The sequence below is a fragment of the Rattus norvegicus genome, chromosome 1 (assembly GCF_036323735.1).
Source record: "Rattus norvegicus strain BN/NHsdMcwi chromosome 1, GRCr8, whole genome shotgun sequence".
NCBI lineage: Eukaryota > Metazoa > Chordata > Mammalia > Rodentia > Muridae > Rattus > Rattus norvegicus.
In genome coordinates, this window is record NC_086019.1 from 30826771 (window position 1) to 30852314 (window position 25544).

The 25544-nt window shown below is 42.3% G+C and overlaps 1 protein-coding gene across 1 annotated transcript in view; it reads left to right on the forward strand.

The window, feature by feature from the left end:
* The window catches only part of Ahrr (aryl-hydrocarbon receptor repressor), a 95033-nt gene that overhangs the window by 4552 nt on the left and 64937 nt on the right, over nt 1-25544 (forward strand). Inside the window, exons 2-3 of the mRNA NM_001024285.1 lie at nt 4293-4365; nt 10188-10369. Of these exons, the coding sequence (NP_001019456.1) occupies nt 4301-4365; nt 10188-10369 (247 nt within the window). The 5' untranslated portion in view covers nt 4293-4300. The remainder of the gene's footprint in view (nt 1-4292; nt 4366-10187; nt 10370-25544) is intronic.

A 25544-nucleotide genomic window follows, 5' to 3' on the forward strand; every position in this document is an offset into this window, starting at 1 on the left:
ATAGCCAGTACTGCTGTCCAGCGTTTCTATACCATGGATGGTGTCTCATGGACGGTGTCTCCTCTTTTGGTTTTTGGTGTACACATCTCATAAATCTCACAATATACTACCATTATTATTGTCAACTACTGTTTTATTTAGTTAGTTTTAAAAGGGTGCGTGTGTGTGTGTGTGTGTGTGTATGTGTATGTGTGTGTATGTGTGTGTATGTGTGTATGTGTAAGTGTGTGTATGTGTGTGTGCGTGTGTATGTGTGTGTGAGTGTGAGTGTGTGTGTGTGTTGTGTGTGTGTGTGTGTGTCTGTCTGTCTGTCTGTGTGTACGTCAACAGAAGCCAGAAGAAGACATTGGATCCCCTGGAACTGGAATTAGAGGTGGTTATGAGCATCCTGATATGAGCACTGGGAACTGAACTCTAGCTCACTGAAAGATCAGTGAGCTTCTTTAACCATTGAACCATCTATCCAGCTCCTCATTTCTAGCATAAAAAATGATTTTTGAAAGGCATTATTACAAAATGTAGAATTTTAGGTCGTGTCTTTTTTTTTAAATTAATTTTTAAGATGTACTTATTTTTTTTATTATACTTTTACTACATTGTAGCTGTCTTCAGACACACCAGAAGAGGGCATCAGATCTCATTACAGATGGTTGTGAGCCACCATGTGGTTGCTGGGATTTGAATTCAGGACCTCAGAGCAGTCGGTGCTCTTAACCACTGAGCCATCTCTCCAGCCCAGGTCGTGTCATTTTTAAGTGCTTTAATTGTGTTGCTTCCCTATTGTGTTGCTTGTATGTTCTCTGACGAGGAATCTGTTGCTGTTCGTTATTGTATTTTACTTCAGCAAACACTGTAGCATTTGCAATTTAAAATAATTCTATGTGTCCCTGATTACGAGTAACTTGGATAGGAAGTACTTCAGTGGAATCTTCCTCATTTTTTTTTATTTTTTGTGCTTAGATGTCACTGAGTCTCTTGGATCCGTAGTTCATGGTTTTCGTTGCATTAACTTTTTTCTAGTATCCATTTAACATTTCCTGTTCTTTAGAGGACTTACACATGTCAGGACTTTAGAAACATCTATTTTATTTTTACTTGGGGGGTTATTTTAAATGATATAGCTTAAAAACTAAATTCCATTGGTTCGTTGCCAGGGTATAGTTGTATGATTAACTTTCGCATATCGTCTTTTTACTCTGACATTGTTTAACCTAATGGTTAATTATGTGAAGGTTGTTTGTTTTTTGAAACAGGGTCTCACTGTATAACTTTGGTTTGCCTAGAACTTGCTATGCAAACCAGGGTGGCTTTAAACTCACAGAGATCTGCCTGCCTCAGCTTCCTCAGTGCTAGGGTTAAAGGCATGTGTCACCATACCCAGATTATAGGAGGTTCTTCAAAAGTGTCACCCCCCCCCCTCTGCTCCTGCCCCCAGTGGATTTCTATACGGAGACATTGCATTCCTGTGGAGAGAAGAAGTTTGAGTTCTTCCTTTCTAAGTCTGTTTCTTTTTCTTACCTTGTTTCTCTGGCTGACCCACAATGTGTTGTGGGATAGAAGTAAAGAAGCACATGTGTGTTTGTTCCTGATTCTGGGGAAGACTCGTCTTTCCAGCATTAGGACTCAGCTTTTTGGAGACGCTCTTCCTCAAGGTCATGACATCCCTTCTCTCCATACTTTTAAGTGAGGTTTTTAATGACTGTAAATGCATTTGGGTTTACCAGACGATTTTTGTGGGTATAAAAATGATCACATTTTTTCTTTACTTTATTAATAGTAATTTAATGAATTGCAATGCTTGATTCTTGAGAATTAAAAAAAAAAACGGAATTCTTTGGAGAAATTCCATTGAGGTCTGGTGCATTTCGTATTGCTGGTGTCTGTGTGGTAATTGAGAATTTCTGTGTCTATGTTCATGAATGGTACTGACTTAAGATCTCCCTATTCTGTCTTTGCTTGGTAGCAGCACAAGACTGAACTCACACATGAGTATTGTTTAGTTTTCCTTACATAAGCAATGGATTACTCCTACTTATATTTTAAATTAGTGGACTATATAAAGGAAACTATTTGGGCTTGCATTTTCTCTGTTAGGAGATAGAACTATCTATGTTATTTATTTTTTTAGAGTATTTTAACAGTTTGTGTCCTTGAAGGAACTGCTCCATTTCATCGAAGTTGTTGAATTTATGGGGAAATTATTTGTCCTAGTGTGCTTGGGTAACCATGGTGAAATGTCACACACTGGGTAGATTAAGAGCAGCTCCTTACCCACAGTTCTGGAAGATGGACATTGAAGGCCAAGAGGCTATTCAATTCCATTTCTGGTGAGATTATCTTCTTAGCTGGTAGATAGTCTCGCTTTTCCTTTATCCTCATTAAGTGGTGAGAGAAAGAACCCAGTACCTTTGGCTCCTTCCTAGGACCAGAACTCTGTGGAACCACAGTATTTACCCAGTGACCTCACCTCCTTCCTCACCTCCATTCGTACCCCATGTCCATGCAGAGAGTTGCAGCTTTAACGAATTTTGGGAGACACAGTTCAGTCCGTGGTAGAATCCTCTCATAGCCTTCTTAATGTCTGTGGGATCTGTGGTAAGTCCTCTCTCATTCTAATTCTGCCAGCCAATATCTTTTATATTTCTGATCGTTCTGGATAAAAGTTTATCAATTTTGTAGATCTTTTAAGAATCAATTGTTAGTTTTACTGATTTTTCTTCATTTTTATGTTTTAAGTTTCATGCCTTCTCTTCCTTGCTTTTATCCTGCTTCATTTAGCTTTATTTTCTGTTCTAGTTACTTCAGTTAGAAGCTGAGGTTACTTATTTGATATTTTTCCTAACAAGAGCTTACTACTCTGCTTCCTAAAGTTTGATGTATTTGTATTTTCATTTTCACTTATTTATAATTTTTTTAAATTATGAATTCCTGGGGCTGGGGATTTAGCTCAGTGGTAGAGCGCTTACCTAGGAAGCGCAAGGCCCTGGGTTCGGTCCCCAGCTCCGGAAAAAAGAACCAAAAAAAAAAAAATTATGAGTTCCTTACTTTCCAGACATTTGGGGGTTTTCCAGATGTCTTTCTGGTTCACGTCCATCCTATCAGAGAACATACTTTGTACAACTTCTGTCATTTTCTATTTGCTAGGGATTGTGTGAGTCCTAGAGTAAAGCCTATCTTGATGAGCGTTCCGTGTGCACAGGACTATCGTGTGCTCTGGTGGTGTTGAAGGTTGCGTTTTGTAGCTCCCCTCAGTTACCGTCGGCTGCTGTTTACGCACGCTGGGACTGTACTGATTGATCGCAGAGTGGGTTTTCAGAGACGAACCACTTTCTTAACTGCCTTAGTTGTTGGGTGTGCATGCATTCAGGATTACCATGTTTTCTTAGAAGACTGGCAATTTTGTGACTTTTTCTTTGTCCCTGTGACATTCTTTTGTCTTATGCTTTGCATGCTACTCCAGGATGTGTGCTTAGTGTTTGCATGGACCGTCTATTCTGAGTTCTCTTTTTCTCTGCCTGCCCCTCTTTATCCTCGAAGGAGGTCAATCGCATAGTTCTGACATGCCCACAGACACTGCCAGAGGGCAGAAATGGCGTCTCTTCCAGACAATACATAAGTGAGGTCAAGTCGGGGATACCCATTTTCATTCTCATGCTACTGGGGGATGCAACAGGGGTGTAAGGGAGTCTGTGAAGGTTCGCAGACCCTCACTACTAGAAATATCAAGATTCTATGATAGGAAAGAAGGTGCTTACATTTTATGAGGGTATGTGAAGTCACCAACTTTGAAATGCTGGTCCTGGGCTGCTTCAGTGACTTCTGTGGGAGGCACGTGCATGTGCCTAGCACCACAGGATCATCGTTAGCTGGGCTGTAGATGGTTGAGCATGAATGACAATAGTGGAAGCCCAGCACATAGGACTAAGAGGAAATAATACATAGAAGAGTGGGGCGTGGGGGTGCAGGAGGGACAGGAGGTCCGGCTCTGAAAGCAGCAGCTCTTGAGGCTCAGTAGCATGCACTCTGCTTCACCACCTGTGTAACAATTCTGTTTGGAGTAAAACTACGAGGGCTTCTTACAGACTGTCACCTTGTTCCATAGTGTAGGACGATCTATAGTTCTATCTACACTATCCATAGTAGTAAGCACTCCAACCTGCAGAGCTGACCTCCTCGAGGGCCAATGGATCTTGCCTGACCTTCCTGCTTTGGGGTCACTATAGTAGGCACATGTGAGGATGTCATGTTGGGTCTCTTCATGTGATTGACACAATGCACCCTTTCTCTTTTAGGAGCAAAGATGATGATTCCGTCAGGAGAGTGCACGTATGCCGGTAGGAAGAGGAGGAAACCCATTCAGAAGCGGTAGAGTATCCCTGGGGAATAAAGGGACAGGCTGCACCCTCCTGAGGAGAGGGAATTCACAGGCAAACAGCTGAAGGCAGGCTTTGGGGAACCTTCCTGGAAGGCATGGTCATGATGGCCTTTGTGTCTCGTGCAAGCGTGACTCGTCACTGGCTTTCTTTAGTAGGAAAGCTTACTTTATGAGGCTTCTCTGGTCAGAACACAAAACCTGACTAGAATTACTGGAGATCTAATTTGGGTGAGGGATATGCCACCAATATGTTTGGAACCTTTGTTCCCTTCAGCAATGAGTCATTCTGTCTGTGGAAAGTGCCCCAGAATTTAGTCCTTACACTCCAAATGACAGAGGCTCTTTGGGAATCGTTATCCTCACCTAAGGGTATCTGAAGGTATAGAGATGGGGGAACCCAGGGCTCAGACCCATTTCCCTCAGGGATGCAATTGTCTGTAGTCTTTTCATTTGTCCTAGGCTTAACTTGAAACCCTCAGAGCGGTCAAAATGGGATGTGTGTGGAGATTCCAGCAATACCAGGGTTTAGAACACTTTCCAGGAAATCAGCTGAGTTAAAGTTCCACAAAGGGCCCACAGGCTGCCTCTGGTTCCTGGTATAGAACTTGGTGTGAGCATCACCATCTGGGGACTGCGAACTGTGTGTGTGTGTGTGTGTGTGTGTGTGTGTGTGTGTGTGTGTGTGTGTGTGTTAGAAAGGGGGAGGGCAGGGGAGGGGGAGGGAAAGGTTGGCTTGGGATGAGTGTTCTGGGTGTGTGATACAGCTGTGTGTGAGACCGGGAGTGCAGCAGAATGTGAATGGGGCATCCACCAGCAGCTCTTTCTAGGTGTGCTCTCTTTGTATGTGACAGAGCTACCCCTGTTGGCCTTCAGGGGTACAAGATTCTGTGTAGACTTATGATCCTGTGGAGGTTGCCCCAGGTGTCAGGCTGGACTTGGAAGGTGGTTATTTGGAGATTGGAACCACACACAGTGGGGCTTTGAGGTAGGCTGGGATATAGGTTTTGATAAGGGACGGGCGCTGCTGGCGGGAGGCTGAGTGCATTGAGAAGACATAAAGCCCACGAGCGCACACGCAGAAATGTGCTCCTCCCTGACAGAGATTTAGCTTTGTTTGCATCTGTCATATAAATAAGAACAGAAGATAATGTTGTCACTCACCTGAGACAGTGGTGTCTGATGAACAGCACAGAAGGAAGTGGAGCTGAATTCTTTATGCCTTCATCATATTTTTTACTCCAATCCAAAAGTGGAGCCATGTTTGAGACATTGAATTCTTGCATTTTATTTTATTTCACTTGTTTTAGAGACAAGGTCTCACTATGTAGCCCCGAAGGACCTAGAATTCACTATATATACCAGACCGGTCTCAAACTCAGAGAGATCTGCCCGCTTCTGCCTCTCAACTGCTAAGATTAAAGGCAAATGCCGTCATGTCTGCTAATATTTGACTTCTGGATGCTCTGAAAAGACAGAATGCTTTCCTGGCTCACAACTCAGGGGAATGTCTCCACACTCCGTCCCCTTTCAAGAAACATCTGGTTTTAACACTGTGACCTCGTCCTGAGATGTGCATGCAGTGTGTGGATCTTCTCCTTCTGTCTGTGTTCATGTTGGATACGCACTTGCACACCCCAGAGGCTGTGCCAGAGCCTGCACTTTCTCTGCTACACAGTGAGCATCTGAAGTGTGCTCTCCCAAGGGTGTTAGCTCAGTCCTTTGCTGTCCACGAAGCCCTGTGTTCCCCAGCTGCAATGTAGAGCTGCAGCACACGTCAGTTAAGGGCTTTCCGCCTGTCTCTGGGGGATGTATAGGTAAATGACACAGCAGTCTGATGTCTGTGCCACCTGCCATGCTGTCAGCGGCAAGTAATCTGTGAACGTTCATTCAGCTATCAAAATTCTCTTCTTAGTGACCCTAGGTGTCACCCGGTAGTTATGGGTGTCTCTGAATCCACAATTTTCTCCCAGGAGTGGATGTCTGGTGTCACCAACAACATGCTTGGTGCTCCCCATCTTTTCCTGGATGACCCCTGAGTCTTTAGGGGCAGTGTCTTCATCTCATGACAGTGTGCAAGCTGTAATACAAAAGTCCCTGATTCTTTCTTTTTTTTCCTTCAAAACTCTGTGTGTGTGTGTGTGTGTGTGTGTGTGTGCATGTGTGTGTGTGTGCGTGTGTGATGTCTCTCTCTCTCTCTCTCTCTCTCTCTGTGTGTGTGTGTGTGTGTGTGTGTGTGTGTGTGTGTGGTAAGAGGCCTATGATTACCTGAACATCTGAAGGATTCTTGTAAAGTTTGATATTTGGTTTTACATGTGGGTTTGTGGTTAATTTAGAATTCATGCTGAGGCACCCTGTCACATAAGTGCTGGCATTTACTGTTTCTGGGATTCAGTAGACAGAGCAGCCCTTGAGCTGCCTTAGTATCTTGATATAGTTAATTGACTTGATGAATAGATGGCTCTATTTGTAGATTTGCTATTCTCTTCCACTGATTCATGTTTCCGATTTCTCTAATACTAATCCATCTTAAATATTGGAAATTTATGGAAGGGTTAAAATCAGGAGCTAAGTCCTCCTGGCGTAGTCTTAACAATTGGCTCTTCTGCGTCCTTTGCTTTTTGTGTAAACTTGAGAATTAACTTCCTACTCCCTGTTAGCATTGAATCTGTAGGTCAGTTTGGGGAAGAGTTACATCTTAACATTGTATGTTCTAAGCTAAAAACACAATATACCTTTCCATTTACTTGTGTGCATTGCCTTTTTATCAGCAATGCTCTATTATTTTGTCCAAGTGTCCTGGGTATCTCTCATTAAATTAATCCGAAGTGTCCTGTGCTGTTGGTGTTAGGGGCTCTTTTGTGACTCTGTCCAGTGGAGCTGACTAACTGCTTCTTACCTCTTGTTGGTTTGTGCTGCTGATCATCTTGGGTGAGCCACTACTCCTCACTTGTAGCTGTTGCTCTCCCAGGAGTCAGTGGGGATTCTACCCTGCCTCCAAATTTGCCCTGGATGTGAACCTACAGCAAGCCCAGAGGACTGTTTGCTTTCTAGACAGACTGCCCCCTTCCATGATCTATGCTTTCTCACCCACCTGCTTCAGGGAGCTTATATTTGGAAGTAGAGTGCGGAGAATAGTTAGCAGTCATGGGAGTCTATGTGTCCTGGGAGCCGGAGCAGGAAAGCAAATGTGCTGTGGACCTGGCACAACTATTCCACTGGGCAGTGCCCCACCTTGAACTTGACAGAAGGGCTCGGAGTACAAGGGCCCAGCTTATTATAGGCGGCACCCTTCATGCACTCTGTATAGAAAGATCTGATAGCCAGGGCTGGAGGTGGTGTCGGCACCACCCTTCATAAAGAGGCAAGGACACAACCACCTTAGAACTAGATAGAGGGAAGTTGGGCTTACGACGTAGGGAGCCCTGCTCAGCTGAGGACTTCCCAAGACTCTGAAGAAACTGGAGTTGGAAAGCATGAATGGGAAGGCCCATACCTCAGTTTGAATATGTCCTTGAACGGACCCAGGACTGTGGTAAAGAATACAGACCTGACCTCTGAGCACTGGGCCCCATATGGACCCATTATCAGGTAGAGACATTGCTTTGGACACTATATGGACCAAGTGCCATTATGTGTCCCAGCTCACCCTGATTCTGCTGTCTCCCTCTCACTATTCAGACCTCCATGGTTCTCTTCCACTCTGTAACCCTCCCCCTATCTGACCATCAGATGTCCCCTTTGTTTTGTGTGGAGTCCTCAGGTATCTGCCATTCACAGAGTGGGCCTTGCCAGGTTGTGAGGTTGTGTTAGGCCTTTTTTGCCAGTCTATTTCAGTTTTGGCTGGTAGTATAGAACAACACTAGAACTAGACAGATAAGGACAACCAATAGAGAAAAGAAAGCATCTACAAATCATGTGTCAGATGGAGGCCTAATATACACACAAAGAACTCGTACAACTCAAAACCATAAGGCTGACCAATCAAGAAATATCAAAGGACTGGAGTGCCATTCCTCAGAGAAGATGTATAAATGAACACGCATAAGAGAGTATTCCTAGTATGATAAGTAATCAGGGAAGTATAAACCAGAGCTACAAGAAAACACTACCTCATATCCACTGGCTATAATAAAAATGGAATTATACAGGCATAGACAAGCATGTGGAGAAATTGTAGCCCTGTATATTCCTGGCAAGTCTGTAAAATTGTGCAAATATGTATAATGCAGCCTGACTTTGAAATTTCTCAAAATATTAAGCTCAGAGTTATACAGATCCAGAAATTCTGGCCTGGGTGTCTACATTTAAAGTACATGTCCAAGAAAACTCTTCCTGGTGGGTGCTCAGAGCAGCTGTATTTACAATGATTATAAATGGAAAGCCACCAGTGTTGTTAATTGGTGAAAGATCAATAAAATGTGGTCTGTCTATATACTCGAATATTGTGCAGCCATAAAAAGAATGAAGACACCCATATACATGCGAATGAACTGTAGAAGCGTCCTGTTTTGTGAAGGTGTTTGGGTGCACCGCTATTTGCGTTCCTCTACATTCAGATGACATAATCATAACAGATCAGCCCACACGGGCAGAAACAGGCCAGCAGTTTCTAACACCAGAGGAAGGACTTGAGGGGAAAATGCACATGAGGGAAGAGCTTCCCTTTGGACAATTAAAATCTTTATACCAGAAAGAGATGTGCAGTGCCATAACTGGTAATGAAGGAGGCTAGTCACGTCTAAGGACTGATTATATTGGGTAAGATACATCTTACTTTAAAAAGGAGCGACCCCTGGGTTTGTTACTGCCAGGGACTATTAGATAACTGTGAATTTGGGTCACTCCTCTAATACTGAGATTTCCTAAGACTCCAGAAAGGTTGGCCTGCTGAATCACGTGGATGCTGTTTCCAGTTCTGCCAGTAATGGGCCTCTTTGCTCCCCCATCCTTTCCAACACTGGATCCAACCTGGCTGCCACTGTCTCTTCTAGAGGCTTAGTATGGGTGGTGCTGGGAGTGAAGTCAGGAAGGGTCATTTTGTGCCACAATTAAGAGGGTTAGAAGAGGGAGTCCTAAGGAGTTAGATGAAGTGATGTTGAAGTCTCTCTCTACAAGCGTGTAACTGAGGCCAGACGAAACCTGGATGAGCAGGTTTCTGGAGCTGTGTGGAATGGTGGGCAAAGATCTTTCTTGACCCTCCAGATGCTGTGGTTTTAGAGACTTTGGCTTTGAGACCTTGTGTGTGCTGTCTGCCAAGTCCTGAAGTCCTCTTCTAGACATTTGAACTCTCAGGCTTCTCAGGCCTCTCAGTTACAAGTCAAACTGAAATTCATTGTCCTGGGAATGAAAAAGACCAAAAACTATTCGGACTGCCCATGGGAGTCAGGAACCTGTCACCATTCTACATGGGAACTTGTGTTTCTCCTACAGTGTATGAGGTTTGGGTTATGTATTGTGAGACTTTGAAGGAAGTCGGATAAAAGCCCATTTCCCATGCACACTCTTGCCCAGGTAGCCCTTTCCAGGCATTCTCTCTTCTCCAGAAATCTGGCATAGAGAAATTGAGAAATGTACCGGAGCCACACAGCCGATAGCCACGCCCTTCATCCTTGTACGAAACTTTTCTCACATTCCTCCAAATATCAGGTTGTAGGTTACTAGTGTGTCATCTTCTTCAAGGAGTTATCTCTAATTTTATAAGCACTTTCTGTTTGGGGAGCAGCTCATAAGGTCATCACAGAGAATGGTTTCTTGACTCTGGGGCCAATGGCTTCTGATGGGAACCTATATGACTAAGGCCTTCTTCCCACAGGAGGCTTACCATGGGAACTGAGAAATCAAATCCTTCCAAACGGCACCGGGACCGCCTCAATACAGAGCTGGACCACCTGGCCAGCCTGCTGCCATTTTCACCCGACATCATCTCCAAGCTGGACAAACTTTCAGTCCTTCGCCTCAGCGTGAGTTACCTCAGGGTGAAGAGCTTCTTCCAAGGTACGACTCTCACCTGTGCATTGTGTTCGTTTGAACCTAAGTCTAACTTGTATCGCCTGTGTTCACGTGAATTGATCTGGGCTCTCCTGGTTTAGCTGGGTTTCTCCTGTACTCTGCTGGGTCTTACCTGGGTCCCCCTGAATCCAGCTGTGATAAGACATGTGCATAATGTGTTATCCCACCATTCGACTCCTTGTTTTCGCTAAATTCATCTAGATGGTGGTTGGCTGACCCATCTTTGGGTTTCTTCTGGCTCCAGGGTAACAGTAACATTCTAGCTTCCGGGTGTTACTACCCACTTCAAGATGGTCCTGGGTCCTCCAAGTGCTCAGAGCCAGGACAGCTCTGGGGAATAAGAAACTCCTGGAAATAAGGGGGTCATGCCCAGAGCCAGTTTGTCTGGTGTAGGTTGGGGGTTTAGGAAATAAAGAAATCTAGTCTGAGAGTAGGACTGCCACAGGCAGGAGACCTAGCGTCTATGGTTAGCCTTGTTCTCTGTATATTGCTATATTGGGTACCACAGAGGGCCTCTGGAGCAGCTTTGTGTGCTGTAGCACTCGGACTGATCTCCTATCACCATTCTCTGGCAAGTTTTTCTGCCCTCTACAACCTGTCAAGCCCTGTCTTCTGGGACTGCATCCGTCATGGTTCAGGGACAATTTGTATCTTTCTACTTGCTGTACTGAACCCTCAGTGGTAGCAGGGCTCTGGGCTTTCCATGAACAGTGTGGCTTTTGTTATGTGAGAGCATTGTAGAAGGTGCCTGTGAAGGATTGGGGTAGGTGGTCAGAGACAGACACTTTCTCTGTGTTCTACGGCTTCTCACACTGGTCTGTATTGAGAATGATACCCACGTCCTGCCACATCATTTTGTTTCTGTAGATGTCCAGATTTTGGTTTCCTTGGGACCTTGGGTACCCGAAAGGCTGAAAAACACACAGGGCTTGAAAACATAGATAGGACTGGGCATCTTCTGCATTGTGTGGCAGCTGAAAGCTTAAAGAGGTCGGAAGTCCGGAGGGTGTACTCTCCAGTCGTTGGCTGCTCAGGTTAGTTTCTGGACACAGCACGGTTTCATGTCCCGATGGAGTAGGCAGTACTCCTGAGCGTTGACAGCCCCTTTCAGTATCCTGTAGCAGGAAGGGCCTTTCTGGGCAGGTGAGGTGTTCTCAGCATGGGGGTTGGCCAGCTTCAGCAGTCCCCCAGAGCCATAATGAAGGTTTACATTCCAGTATCAGGAGGATGCCAACTGGAAGTTCTGCAGAGTGCCCAGTATCTGTCTTGACACCCTGCCTGAGGTCTTCTACAGCCACCTCTGAGTCCTGCTTCATCCCAGCCTCCTGGAAGTGAACATGGAATACTGTCCCAGTGGAGCTGTGACAACACATTTTCACTTCACTCTTTAGGTTGTCTAGTTTTACGCAAAAAAAATATTGCTTTTATGAATGAATTGTCCTCTACCTTAGGAATCTCTCCCATAGAACCTCTGTCTACCCCGGGAATCCAGACTGGAACTACCTGTGGGGAAACTTTTTGTTCGAAAAACGTTTCAGTCAGTTTGCTTCCGAGATTTCAGTGTTTTTCCAAGGCATTAAGAGTGGGAAGAAATTGAGATAATCTTTCCAAACATGCTGTGTCATCGTGATCTTGTGTGGGTGCCGGAAGCTAGGAGAGAATCAAGGCCTCTGTGTTTGTGTTCTGCAAAGTGCCTAAAAGTGAGAAGTGCAACTAAGCCAGCCTCCAGCTCCCACGAGCACTGTCATCAAACTTCAAGGGTAGCATCCACGTGTAGACCACTCAGGTCTGACTGGGGCTGCCCTGGGTAGAGAAGCTCTATCCAGCTTTGTCTTCTGTCCTTATACTGACATGGCCACACATATACAAATACTTGACCCTGAGACAGAGAGAAGGACTGGTCTAGTGTCCTTCTGTTGCCATGATAAAATACTCTGACAAAAGTAACCTAGCACAGGAAAGGGTTTACTCAACATATAATTCCAGATCACAGTCCATCATCATTGGGGAAAACTCAGGCAGCAACTCAAGGCAGGAATTTGAGGGCAAGTCTCCTTATTAACTTCCACACAACATTAACTTCATCTCATTCTACAGCCACAGAAGTCTGGTAGAAATCATGGAGGATGCTCCTTGCTGGCTGGCTTGAAGACTGGCTAATACTCAGCCAGCTTTCTTATACACAGGAGGATCAGCAGCCTGGTCGTGGCACCATCTACAACAGGCTGTCTTTTCTATAGAGTTAACAGTTACGACAATTTTTCAGATATGTCCACTGGCCAATCTGAAAAAATGAGGCTTTCCTCTTAGATGATTCCAGGCTGTGTCAAGTTGACAGGTAACTAGGGCAAGACCAGGTCAGTTCTTCCCTTGACAGTCCTTGATGTACCCAACCAGGCCACAGCTTGTTGGCCCAGAAGAGATCCACTCCTCATGTTTCTGGCCAATTCCAAAGGCAGTCCAAGAGTCTGTGCTAATACCCAGTTGTTAACTTACACGTGAAGTGGTTTACCCATCTTGCCGCCATTTTCAGAGTTCTGTGATATGAACACAGCACTACTTGTGGCTGGTCTGCTCACATCACTGCAGCCTGAGGATCCCACTGTGTTGAAATGAAGTGAATCCTCAGGGTCCACAGACTTCATGAGAGTGCTGTGGCTTCTGAGGGTAAGGTAACAACTTTTACGTTTTTTTCTACTGTACATTTTCAACCAAGAGTTCTGGATTTTGTGAGTCCCTTTAAGACGCACATTAGAGAAGAAATTCTAAAAGTTTTCCTGAACTCATTTCCAACTGTGTGATTAGGAAAAAAAAAAGTGGAGCTGCGAAGAATTGGATTTTAGTTTGTGCTTGTTGACCCAAATTGGATGATCTAATTTAATTAAAACTTCCATAAAACATTACCTCTAAAAAGGACATGAACTGTAAAGTCCAACCTCAGAGGGTGACAGTGGCCTGAGAATCTGCTTGGAATATTTTTTCCATCTTTATTAACTTGGGTATTTCTTATTTACATTTCAAATGTTATTCCCTTTCCTGGTTTCCAGGCCGACATCCCCCAAACCCCGCCCCCTCACCTTCCATATGGGTGTTCCCTTCCCCATCCTCCCCCCATTACCGCCCATCCCCCAAGAATCCCGTTCACTGGGGGTCGGCAGAACCAAGGGCTTCCCCTTCCACTGGTGCTCTTACTAGGATATTCATTGCTACCTATGAGGTCAGAGTCCAGGGTCAGTCCATGTATAGTCTTTAGGTAGTGGCTTAGTCCCTGGAAGCTCTGGTTGCTTGGCATTGTTGTACATATGGGGTCTCAAGCCCCTTCAAGCTCTTCCAGTTCTTTCTCTGATTCCTTCAACGGGGGTCCTATTCTCAGTTCAGTGGTTTGCTGCTGGCATTTGCCTATGTATTTGCCACATTCTGGCTGTGTCTCTCAGAAGAGATCTACATCCGGTTCCAGTCAGTCTGTACTTCTTTGCTTCATCCATCTTATCTAGTTTGGTGGCTGTATATGTATGGGCCACATGTGGGGCAGGCTCTGAATGGGTGTTCCTTCTGCCTCTGTTCTAAACTTTGCCTCCCTATTCCCTCCCAAGGGTATTCTTGTTCCCCTTTTAAAGTAGGAGTGAAGTATTCGAATTTTGGTCATCCTTCTTGAGTTTCATGTGTTCTGTGCATCTAGGGTAATTCAAGCATTTGGGCTAATAGCCACTTATCAATGAATGCATACCATGTGTGTTTTTCTGTGATTGTGTTACCTCACTCAGGATGATATTTTCCAGTTCCATCCATTTGCCTATGAATTTCATAAAGTCATTGTTTTTGATATCTGAGTAATATTCCATTGTGTAGATGTTCCACATTTTCTGTATCCATTCCTCTGTTGAAGGGCATCTGGGTTCTTTCCAGCTTCTGGCTATTATAAATAAGGCTGCTATGAACATAGTGGAGCAAGTGTCTTTGTTATATGTTGGAGCATCTTTTGTGTATATGCCTAAGAGAGGTATAGTTGGGTCCTCAGGTAGTGCAATGTCCAATTTTCTAAGGAACCTCCAGACTGATTTCCAGAATGGTTGTACCAGTCTGCAATCCCACCAACAATGGAGGAGTCTTCCTCTTTCTCCACATCCTTGCCAGCATCTGCTGTCACCGGAGTTTTTGATCTTAGCCCTTCTGACTGGTGTGAGGTGGAATCTCAGAGTTATTTTGATTTGCATTACCCTTATGACTAAAGATGTTGAACATTTCTTTAGGTGTTTCTCCGCCATTCGGCATTCCTCAGCTGTGAATTCTTTGTTTAGCTCTGAACCCCATTTTTTCCCGGAGCTGGGGACCGAACCCAGGGCCTTGCGCTTGCTAGGCAAGTGCTCTACCACTGAGCTAAATCCCCAACCCCTGAACCCCATTTTTAACAGGGTTATTTGTCTCCCTGCAGTCTTAACTTCGTGAGTTCTTTGTATATTTTGGATATAAGCCCTCTATCCATTGTAGGATTGGTAAAGATCTTTTCCCAATCTGTTGGTTGCCGTTTTGTCCTAACCACAGTGTCCTTTGCCTTACAGAAGCTTTGCAGTTTTATGAGATCCCATTTGTCGATTCTTGATCTTAGAGCATAAGCCATTGGTGTTATGTTCAGGAAATTTTCTCCAGTTCGAGGTGCTTCCCCACTTTTTCTTCTATTAGTTTGAGTGTATCTGGTTTGATGTGGAGGTCCTTCATCCACTTGGACTTAAGCTTTGTACAGGGTGATAAGCATGGATCAATCTGCATTCTTCTACATGTTGACCTCCACTTGAACCAGCACCATTTGCTGAAAATGCTATCTTTTTTCCATTGGATGGTTTTGGCTCCTTTGTCAAAAATCAAGTGACCATAGGTGTGTGGGTTCATTTCTGGGTCTTCAATTCTATTCCCCTGGTCTATCTGTCTGTCTCTGTACCAATACCATGCAGTTTTTATGACTATTGCTCTGTAATACTGCTTGAGTTCAGGGATAGTGATTCCCCCAGAAGTCCTTTTATTGTTGAGGATAGTTTTAGCTATCCTGGGTTTTTTGTTATTCTAGATGAATTTGCAAATTGTTCTGTTTAACTCTCTGAATAATTGGATTGGAATTTTGGTGGGGATTGCATTGAATCTATAGATCACTTTTGGCAAAATGGCCATTTTTACTATACTAATCCTGCCAATCCATGAGCATGGGAGATCTTTCCATCTTCTGAGATCTTCAATTTCTTTCTTCAGAGGCTTGATGTTCTTATCACACAGATCTTTGACTTGCTTGGTTAAAGTCACACTGAGGTATTTATATTATTTGGGACTATTATGAAGGGTATCGTTTCCCTAATTTCTTTCTCAGCTTATTTCTCTTTTGTGTAAAGGAAGGCTAATGATTTATTTGAGTCAGTTTTATACCCAGCCATTTGCTGAAGGTGTTTATCAGATTATTAGTTCTCTGGTGGAACTTTTGGGATCACTTAAATATACTATCATATCATCTGCACATAGTGATATTTTGACTTCTTCCTTCCCAATCTGTATCCGTTTGACCTCCTTTTGTTGTCTGATTGCTCTGGCTGGGACTTTGAGAACTATATTGAATAAGTAGGGAGAGAGTGGGCAGCCTTGTCTAGTCCCTGATTTTAGTGGGATTGCTTCATGTTTCTCTCCATTTAGTTTAATGTTAGTGACTGGTTTGCTGTATATGACTTTTACTATGTTTAGGTATGGGCCTTGAATTCCTGTTCTTTCCAGGACTTTTATCATGAAGGGGTGTTGAATTTTGTCAAATGCTTTCTCAGAATCTAATGAAGTGATCATGTGGTTTTTATCTTTCAGTTTGTTTATATAGTGGATTGCATTGATGGTTTTCTGTATATTAAACCATCCCTGCATACCTGGAATGAAGCCTACTTGATCATAATGGATTATTGTTTTGATGTGTTCTTGGATTCGGTTTGCAAGAATTTTATTGAGTATTTTTGCATCGATATTCATAAGGGAAATTGGTCTGAAGTTCTCTTTCTTTGTTGGGTCTTTGTGTGGTTTATGTATAAGAGTAATTGTGGCTTCATAGAAGGAATTCGGTAGTGATCCATCTGTTTCAATTTTGTGGAATAGTTTGGATAATATTGGTAGGAGGTCTTCTATGAAGGTCTGATAGAATTCTGCACTAAACCTGTCTGGACCTGGGCTCTTTTCGGTTGGGAGACTTTTAATGACTGCTTCTATTTCTTAGGAGTTATGGGGTTGTTTAACTGGTTTATCTGTTCCTGATTTATCTTCGGTACCTGGTATCTGTCTAGGAAATTGTCCATTTTCTCCAGATTTTCAAGTTTTGTTGAATATAGGCTTTTGTAGTAGGATCTGATGATTTTTTTGAATTTCCTCTGATTCTGTTGTTATGTCTCCCTTTTCATTTCTGATTTTGTTAATTTGGACACACTCTCTGTGTCCTCTGGTTAGCCTGGCTAAGGGTTTATCTATCTTTTGATTTTTTCAAAGAACCAGCTTTTGGTTCTGTTGATTCTTTCTATGGTCCTTTTTGTTTCTACTTGGTTGATTTCAGCTCTGAGTTTGATTATTTCCTGCCTTCTACTCCTCCTGGGTGTGTTTGCTTCTTTTTGTTCTAGAGATTTTAGGTGTGCTGTCAAGCTGCTGACATATGCTCTTTCCTGTTTCTTTCTGCAGGCACTCAGCGCTATGAGTTTTCCTCTTAGCACAGCTTTCATTGTGTCCCATAAGTTTGGGTATGTTGTACCTTCATTTTCATTAAATTCTAAAAACTTTTTAATTTCTTTCTTTATTTCTTCCTTGACCAGGTTATCATTGAGTAGAGCATTGTTCAATTTCCACATATATGTGGGCATTCTTCCCTTATTTTTATTGAAGACCAGTTTTAGGCCGTGGTGGTCTGATAGCACGCATGGGATTATTTCTATCTTTCTGTACCTGTTGAGGCCCGTTTTTTGACCAATTATATGGTCAATTTTGGAGAAAGTACCAGGAGGTGGTGAAAGGAAGTTATATCCTTTTGTTTTAGGATAGAATGTTCTATAAATATCTGTTAAGAACATTTGGTTCGGGGTTGGGGATTTAGCTCAGTGGTAGAGCGCTTGCCTAGCAACCGCAAGGCCCTGGGTTCGGTCCCCAGCTCCGAAAAAAAAAGAAAAAAAAAAAAGAACATTTGATTCATAGCTTCTGTTAGTCTGTCTATGTCTCTGTTTAATTTCTGTTTCCATGATCTGTCCATTGAAGAGAGTGGTGTATTGAAATCTCCTAATATTATTGTGTGAGGTGCAATGTGTGCTTTGAGCTTTAGTAAGGTTTCTTTTATGTATGTAGGTGCCCTTGTATTTGGAGCATAGATATTTAGGATTGAGAGTTAATCTTGGTGGATTTTTCCTTTGATGAATATGAAGTGTCCTTCCTTATCTTTTTTGATGACTTTTGGTTGAAAATCAATTTTATTTGGTAGTAGAATGGCTACTCCAGCTTGCTTCTTCAGACCAGTTTCTTGGAAAGTTGTTTTCCAGCCTTTTACTCTGAGGTAGTGTCTGTCTTTGTCTCTGAGGTGTGTTTCCTGTAGGTAGCAGAATGCAGGGTCCTCATTATGTATCCAGTTTGTTAATCTATGTCTTTTTATTGGGGAATTGAGTCCATTGATGTTGAGAGATATTAAGGAATAGTGATTGTTGCTTCCTGTTATCTTCGTATTTGGAGGTGAGATTATGTTTGTGTGCTTGTCTTCTCTTTGTTTTGTTGCAAAACGATTAGTTTCTTGCTTTTTCTAGGGTGTAGCTTGCCTCCTTGTGTTGGGCTTTACCATTTATTATCCTTTGTAGTGCTGGATTTGTAGAAAGATGTTGTGTAAATTTGGTTTTGTCATGGAATATCTTGGTTTCTCCATCTATGTTAATTGAGAGTTTTGCTGGATACAGTAACCTGGGCTGGCATTTGTGTCTCTTAGGGTCTGTATGACATCTGTCCAGGATCTTCTGGCTTTCATAGTCTCTGGTGAGAAGTCTGGTGTAATTCTGATAGGTCTGCCTTTATATGTTACTTGACCTTTTTCCCTTACTGCTTTTAATATTCTTTCTTTGTTTGGTGCATTTGGTGTTTTGACTATTATGTGATGGGAGGAGTTTCTTTTCTGGTCTAATCTATTTGGAGTTCTTTATGCTTCTTGTATGTTTATGGGCATCTCTTTCTTTAGGTTAGGGAAGTTTTCTTCTATGATTTTGTTGAAGATATTTACTAGCCCTTTGATTTCGGAGTCTTTACTCTTTTCTATACCTATTATCCTTATGTTTGATCTTCTCATTTTGTCCTGGATCCTGTATGTTTTGGGCCTGTAGTTTTTTCCATTTTACATTATCTTGGGGACAGTTGCGTGGATCATTTCTATGGAATCTTCTGCTCCTGAGATTCTCACTTCTATCTCTTGTATTCTGTTGGTGATTCTTTTATCTACGGCTCCTTGTCTCTTCCTTTGGTTTTCTATATCCAGGGTTGTCTCCCTTTGTGCTTTCTTTATTGTTTCTATTTCCATTTTCAATTCCTTCACCTGTTTAATTGTGTTTTTCTGTAATTCTTTCAGGAATTTTTGTGTTTCCTCTCTAAGGGCTTTTACTTGTTTACTTGTGTTTTCCTGCATTTCTCTAAATCTTTCTTTAAGTCCTGCATCATCATGATCAGATGTGATTTTTAAATCTAGATCTTGCTTTTCTGGTTTGTTTGGATATTCAGTGTTTGCTTTGGTGGGAGAATTGGGCTCCGATGATGCCGTGTAGTCTTGGTTTCTGTTGCTTGATTTCCTGTGCTTGCCTCTCACCATCAGGTTGTCTCTCATGTTACCTTGTTCTGCTATTTCTGACAGTGGCTAGACTGTCCTATAGGCCTGTGTGTCAGGAGTTCTGTAGACCTGTTTTCCTGTTTTCTTTCAGTCAATTATGGGAACAGAGTGTTCTGCTTTCAGGCGTGTAGTCATTCCTATCCACTGGCTTTCAGCTGTTCTTGTGGGTGTGTGTCCTGAGTCCACCAGGCAGGTCACTTGGAGTAGAAAAGTTGGTCTTGCCTCTGGTCTCGGGACTGAAGTCGTTCCTCAGGGCTGGGTTTCAGCTCTCTGTGAGGGCAGCCACCAGAAGGGCCTGTCCCTACTTCTGGGTCCCTGTGCGCAGGGGACCCTGATCTTCTTGGGATATTTAAGGTTGCCTTTAATGGCTTGTTAAAAGGCAGTGGGTTATTTTAATTTCATTTATCTGTTCTGTGTGTGGCAAGGCCTTGCTTTTTTACAGCTCTTTACTTCCACTATCTTCTGTGGGCAATAGTCAGGGCTGGGATTTTCCACTCTTACAAGTTTTGATTTCCACGGAAGGGGGAAATTTTGGTGAAGAGAAAGGTGGGAAAGAAAGAAGAAACAGATGGCCATGCCCTGTTACAGGGCAGGGAGCAGAGTTTAGTCCTCCCATGCTTACACTAGGTTGAATTCCAAATCTAAGAAACTGGCCCCATTATTATTGTCCAGAAGCATCATATGTTGGCTTGTCCCGTGCCTCCCTAGGGACTCCTTACTCTCACCAGGACAAGGCCCAGGAAGACCTACCATTAATAGAGTGTCTCAGGCATTGATATTAACGACCATGCTCAAGTCTGGCCCATGCACAGCATCTGTCCAGTGAGTCATAAGATGGGAATATCCATTAGGCAAGCAAATGTGCACTCTTGTGGATAACCACTCCAGGGAGAGGAGATGGGCTGAAAAACTAAAACATTAGAGCAAAAGAGGCAGAGAGACCTAGCTTTGTCTCTCACAAAAACCTCACGATTTTTCATGGTTATACTGCTGCTGCTTCCTCCCTATGGCCTGAAGTCACTCACCTTTCATGGTGTCTGACCTCTTTTGCTTTTTTGTTATTCTCAGCCTGCCACACCTACCCACATTCTTCTGGCTATCCTAGAATTCTCACCCAAGGTCATTCCTGGCCCCTTTGCTCACTTGAGCTGAACAGGCTCCTCTGATTCATGTTAACCCCAGATAAACAAATATAGACACACCATGACATCACTCCCAAAATTCTTGTCTTGAAGCCCAAATCTGCTGGGTAATAGTTTTTGAAGATGAACCTCTAAGTAATCAAAGTTAAAGAAGATCCCAATGTGTGGCTGTGATCTTTCAGTATCTGTTATAAGAGGAACACAACCCCCTCTCTGAACACATACCCAGAATAGCTACCCATTTGAGGACACAGCAAAGCCAGAAAGGCCCCCCAAGGAACTCAAATTGGCCATCATCTTGACCATGACCTTCAGCTTCTAGAACTGTGAGAAGATGAGTCACTGTGGTCCAACCTGTCCAGCCAATAATATTTTGCTATCTTATCTGACTAAATACTGAGAAGTGGGATACCGCTGAAATAAACACTGAGATGTGTGAGGGAAGCTTTGGAATTGGATGATGAATGAAGCAGAAACTCTAAGGTGTATGCTGCAATGAACCAACTGGCCATGGAATGTATTTGCTGTAATATGACTTTTAAAGGCTATTCTAAAAGAGTGTTGAAGAGCAGGCTCTTGATGTCTCAGATAATATGTGTTGTAGTAAACAGAATTTAGTAGAAATTTGAGCTTAATGAATTATTCCGTTGAGGACTCAGCAAGAACAAAAAGCTGGTTTTGCAAACCAGCAGAAATAGGGTCTTTATTCATAAGATGGCAAAATGCAGTCTAACTGTACCCTAGTCTTGTGAAGAATATAGCCTGCAAAAAGATCTGGGGCTTTTCAATGGAAGGCATTCCTCAGTGGACTACTGAGTGTGCTCCTTGATACTTTTCTTTACTGCTTATAATAAAATATGCATAGGGATAAATTGAAGAAATTAAAAGGAACCAGAACTTAGAGTTGAACAGTCCTTAGCCTACTCATTTTGCAACAAATGAGAGAGGATGCAGCTGAACAGCCACTTATTAAAGAAACTGTGATATGAACAATGGACGTAATCAGCCACCACAGAAGGAGGAAGAGAGAAGGGTTATACACTTCTGTCTCAGCAAAAGGAGACAAGACAGTAACAGAGTCGTTCCCCTAACAACATGCATTCACCATCAATAAAGGGGCAGTGTGACCCTGGAGAGTGTCTGAAGAGATAGTTCAAAGTTGCTGTAAGCCAAGGATGCTCATCCAGAACTTTGAACCCAAGATATTTTTCAACTCCAAGGTCTAATTGGATTTGCCTTACTAGGTTTTAGCCTTTCATGGCAACACCTTTCTTTCTTTTCTTGATGTCTCCCTTTTGAGACTAGAATCCTTCTTCTAGGCTCTCTGCCACTGTGTCTCAGACATACACACCTGGTTTGAGCCATAGGTTCATAACTGGGGGAATCTGTTGGGGTTGGGGGAGGTGGAATCTAGCGTATCTAGTTGTCTCTTCAAGTGAGTAGATGATGCTGAGATGAGACTTTATTTTAGACTTCAGAGTAGATATTAATGGGCCTTAATACTTGAGATCAAATGGGCCTTCCAAATCATAATGTTAGTGTATAAAAAGATCACCCTCATTGTTTTATAAATGATTCTATTTTTTCTACCTCTTTCCATTGATCTCAAAAGATCGACCTGACCAATTAGAGACAGCATCAGTCAGTTCCTCTCTCTTTTACTCTCTCCTGTCTCTGGATTCCATTTCAGGACATACGTATCTAAGGTTTGCTTTCCCTTCTTGCTTCCCCAGCAGACCTCTGTTTATGGTCCTCCTCTGTCTCTGGGAGTATCTGGGGCAACCTAGGGCATTACTGGTCACTTCTAGGGACGGTATATTAGTAATTTCATCCTGTTGTCCAAGCAGACTGGCTGGGCCATTTGTACAGGTCTAACTACACACTTAAAATACAGCATGCCTCTCCAGTAAGCAAAGCTCAGGCAGGAGGGAGGCTGTACCCCAACCCCACTCCTTTACAATGATGCTAGGGTTGCTGACCCCCTCAGTAGGAGTAGCAAGGGGAGAAGAAAGAAGGCCAAGAAATGTCCCATGTGGTTGACATAGCTGGTACATCAGACAGGCATGACACCCAAGAGGACTCCTAGGTAATGTGGTCTGCTTTCCATCTCTCCTTTTGGGCAATAGCCCACCACCATAGGCTACATACATAGCATGGTTTACGTGGTCTATTGGGATTGCACACCTTTGGCTTACTGGCTAAGCCATTCTTTCCACTTGAGCCTTGTTGCCTGACAGGAGCACCCAAAGCCTTTCCTTCTTAGATTTCTAAGTAAAGGAAAACAGCAGCCTTAGTGCCATACTGACCCCTGAAGGCACAATAGTGTCACAGAGTCCTTCTGAAGCATCTCTGACTGGACACAAGAGGAGAAGAAATCCTACTTTTTTTTTTTTTTTTGGACGGATGGATGGAAATAGACTTAGAGCATGCACCCATCCTGAGCCTTTACCCAGTACCCTCCCCCTACTATTGCTCTGAATCTCACAGTGGAGTCTAGGGATAGCTGTTGTCAGGTCTCAGCTAAAGTTTATATGGGAGGAATTCATTTTAGCATTCTTTATAATGTGGGTGGGAAAAGGGGCCATGGGCATGCTTTTTTGACACTTAGTGTATACTGCAGCAAATCTACTTTAAAATAATCTCTTTTATTTTCAGTAAGTAGCCAGTCTTCTCTTCTGATGCTGATAGCCACAAGTACACGGCAAAGCATTTTAAGTATTTACTTTTGAGAAAGGGTCGTATCGTGTAATCTCCTTTGGCTAGAATTCACTGTGTAACCTAGGCTGCCCTTGAACTCACAGGGATCCACCTGACTCTGCCTCCCGGGTGCTCGAATTAAAGTTGTGCACTACCACACCTCACAAGACTTAGTATTATAAAAGTAAATTGGTGAGCCAGCAGGAAGTTAACATTCAGAGACAAAAAATCAAGAAAAGCCAAGAATCCAGAGAGGACAGAATTAAATGAACCTTTGAACAAATATATTTCTTACAGAAGAAAGGAAATTTCAGATGAAGAGGAATAAGAAGTTAGAAAGTAGTGACTATAGGGAAAAAATCAATCCTTGATTTAAATGACAGTATACAGTAAAAATAAAAAAGAGAAATGAGCGCATAAAATTTTTTTTTATTTTAGGCACAGAATTAAAGAGGGTGGTTTTAAGCTAGTTCTAAGTTTCTTGTATTTGAAGGTTATATTATTATTTTTGTTTGTTTGTTTTCAAGACAGGGTTTCTCTATGTAGCTTTGGCTGTCTTGGAACTCACTCTGTAGACCAGGCTGTTCTTGAATTCACAGAGATCCACTAGCCTCTGCCTCCTTAGCACCAGGATTAAAGGAATGCACCATCACCACCTAGCTGGTTATCTTGTTTTAAGACAGAAATGTGATTTTAATTTTCAAAAGAGAAAACAGAATGAGAAAATATAACCAAAGAAAATGACAAGTAGGTTCAAACAAGCACAAGAAATTAGAAATCCTGAAAGTCCAAACATACCATTATTTATAAGAAATATAAATGGAATAGCCATGCTGGTTGTACTGGCTGGTTTTGTGTGTCAACTTGACACAGGCTAGAGTTATTAGAGAGGAAGAAGCCTCAGTTGAGAAAATTCCTCCAGGAGATTCAGCTGTAAGGCATGTTTATCAGTTAGTGATATGTGGAGAGGGCCCAACCCATTGTGGGTGGTAACATCTATGAGCTGGTTGTTCTGGGCTCTATAAGAGAGCAGGCTGAGCAAGCCAAGGGGAGCAAGCCAGAAAGCAGCACCCTCTATGGCCTCTGCATCAGCTCCTGCTTCCTACCTGCTTGAGCTCCAGTCCTGACTTCCTTTGGTGATGAACAGCAATGTGAATGTGTAAGCTGAATAAACCCTTAAGTTCCTCCTTAGCTTGCTTTTTGGTCATGATGTTTCGTCACAGCGATAAAACCCTGACTGAGACACTAATTAAAAGACATGTGAAGTTTAATATGCTATTTACAAAGTGCACATTTAAAGTCTAATCGTTTAGAAAGAAAAAGCAAAAAAGACAGAAAGACACACTGAAGAAACCCTAACAGAGAGAAGACTTATGTCTCTGAATCAATGTCCAAAACTTTCTTTGAAGTTAAAAATCACTGGTGAGATGAAGGGGACGAGTCACTACATAATTATTTAATGACTCATTTCATCAAATGAATACTATAATTTAAAATTTATGTTTCTAATAACTTCAAAATCTATAAAAAACATTGACAGAATTGTAAGAAAATACACAAATTCATCATTAGAAAGATATTAAAAGACTTTGTGGAGTAAAACATTGAAGGAGTAAAAGTTATAAAAGAAGTAAAGAAGGCAAACATAAGATCAATCTAATGGACAAACATAAAGTGCTGGGTTCCTGGAATCCAGAGTTCCAGTATTTTCAAGCCTGCATGTACATATTAAATGTTGAAATCATATGGCCAATAAATCAAATCATGACAAAAGATAAAAACCATAAAAAGTTATAATAAGCCCCAATTGAAATTAGCTAGAAATCATTAGTAAAAGATAATCTGAAACCCTTTTTATCTGTAATAACTTGTAGGCCAATGAAGAAAATATGATGGAATTTAGAAATATTTACAAATGTAAATATATGTAAGGTGTAGTCAAATCAATATTCAGAAATAGCTAGTCTTGCTTACACATAAATTGAATATTACATATAACTGAATATTAATGAGTTAAGTAGTGAGTTAGATGGCTTTGATAAAGAGCAATAAAACAGAGAATCAAAGGGGGGAATAACAAAAGAGAAGATATTGATAAAATAGGAAAATACTTTAGTAGAGTTCTTTTAAATAATTTACAAAGTCTGGTGAGTGATCAAGAAAAAAGTGTGAAGTGAGTTAAGATATAAAAAGAAGACAATTATAGGTGATGTTGAGATTTAAAAGATCATCTAAAGGTATTATGAACTATTTAGTGCTTATATTCTTGAGATTTGAAAGTAGTCAATTCCTTGAAACAAATCTTATTAAATGATGGACTCAGAAGAAGTGAAAAGTTCATACAGTCATATGATAGTGAAGAAATGGAATCAGGGTGACTCAGTACTTAAGAGCATATGCTGTTCTTTCAGAGGACTCAAATCTGATTCTCAGCACCCATGTCAGATGTCAGCCTGTAACTCCATCTCCA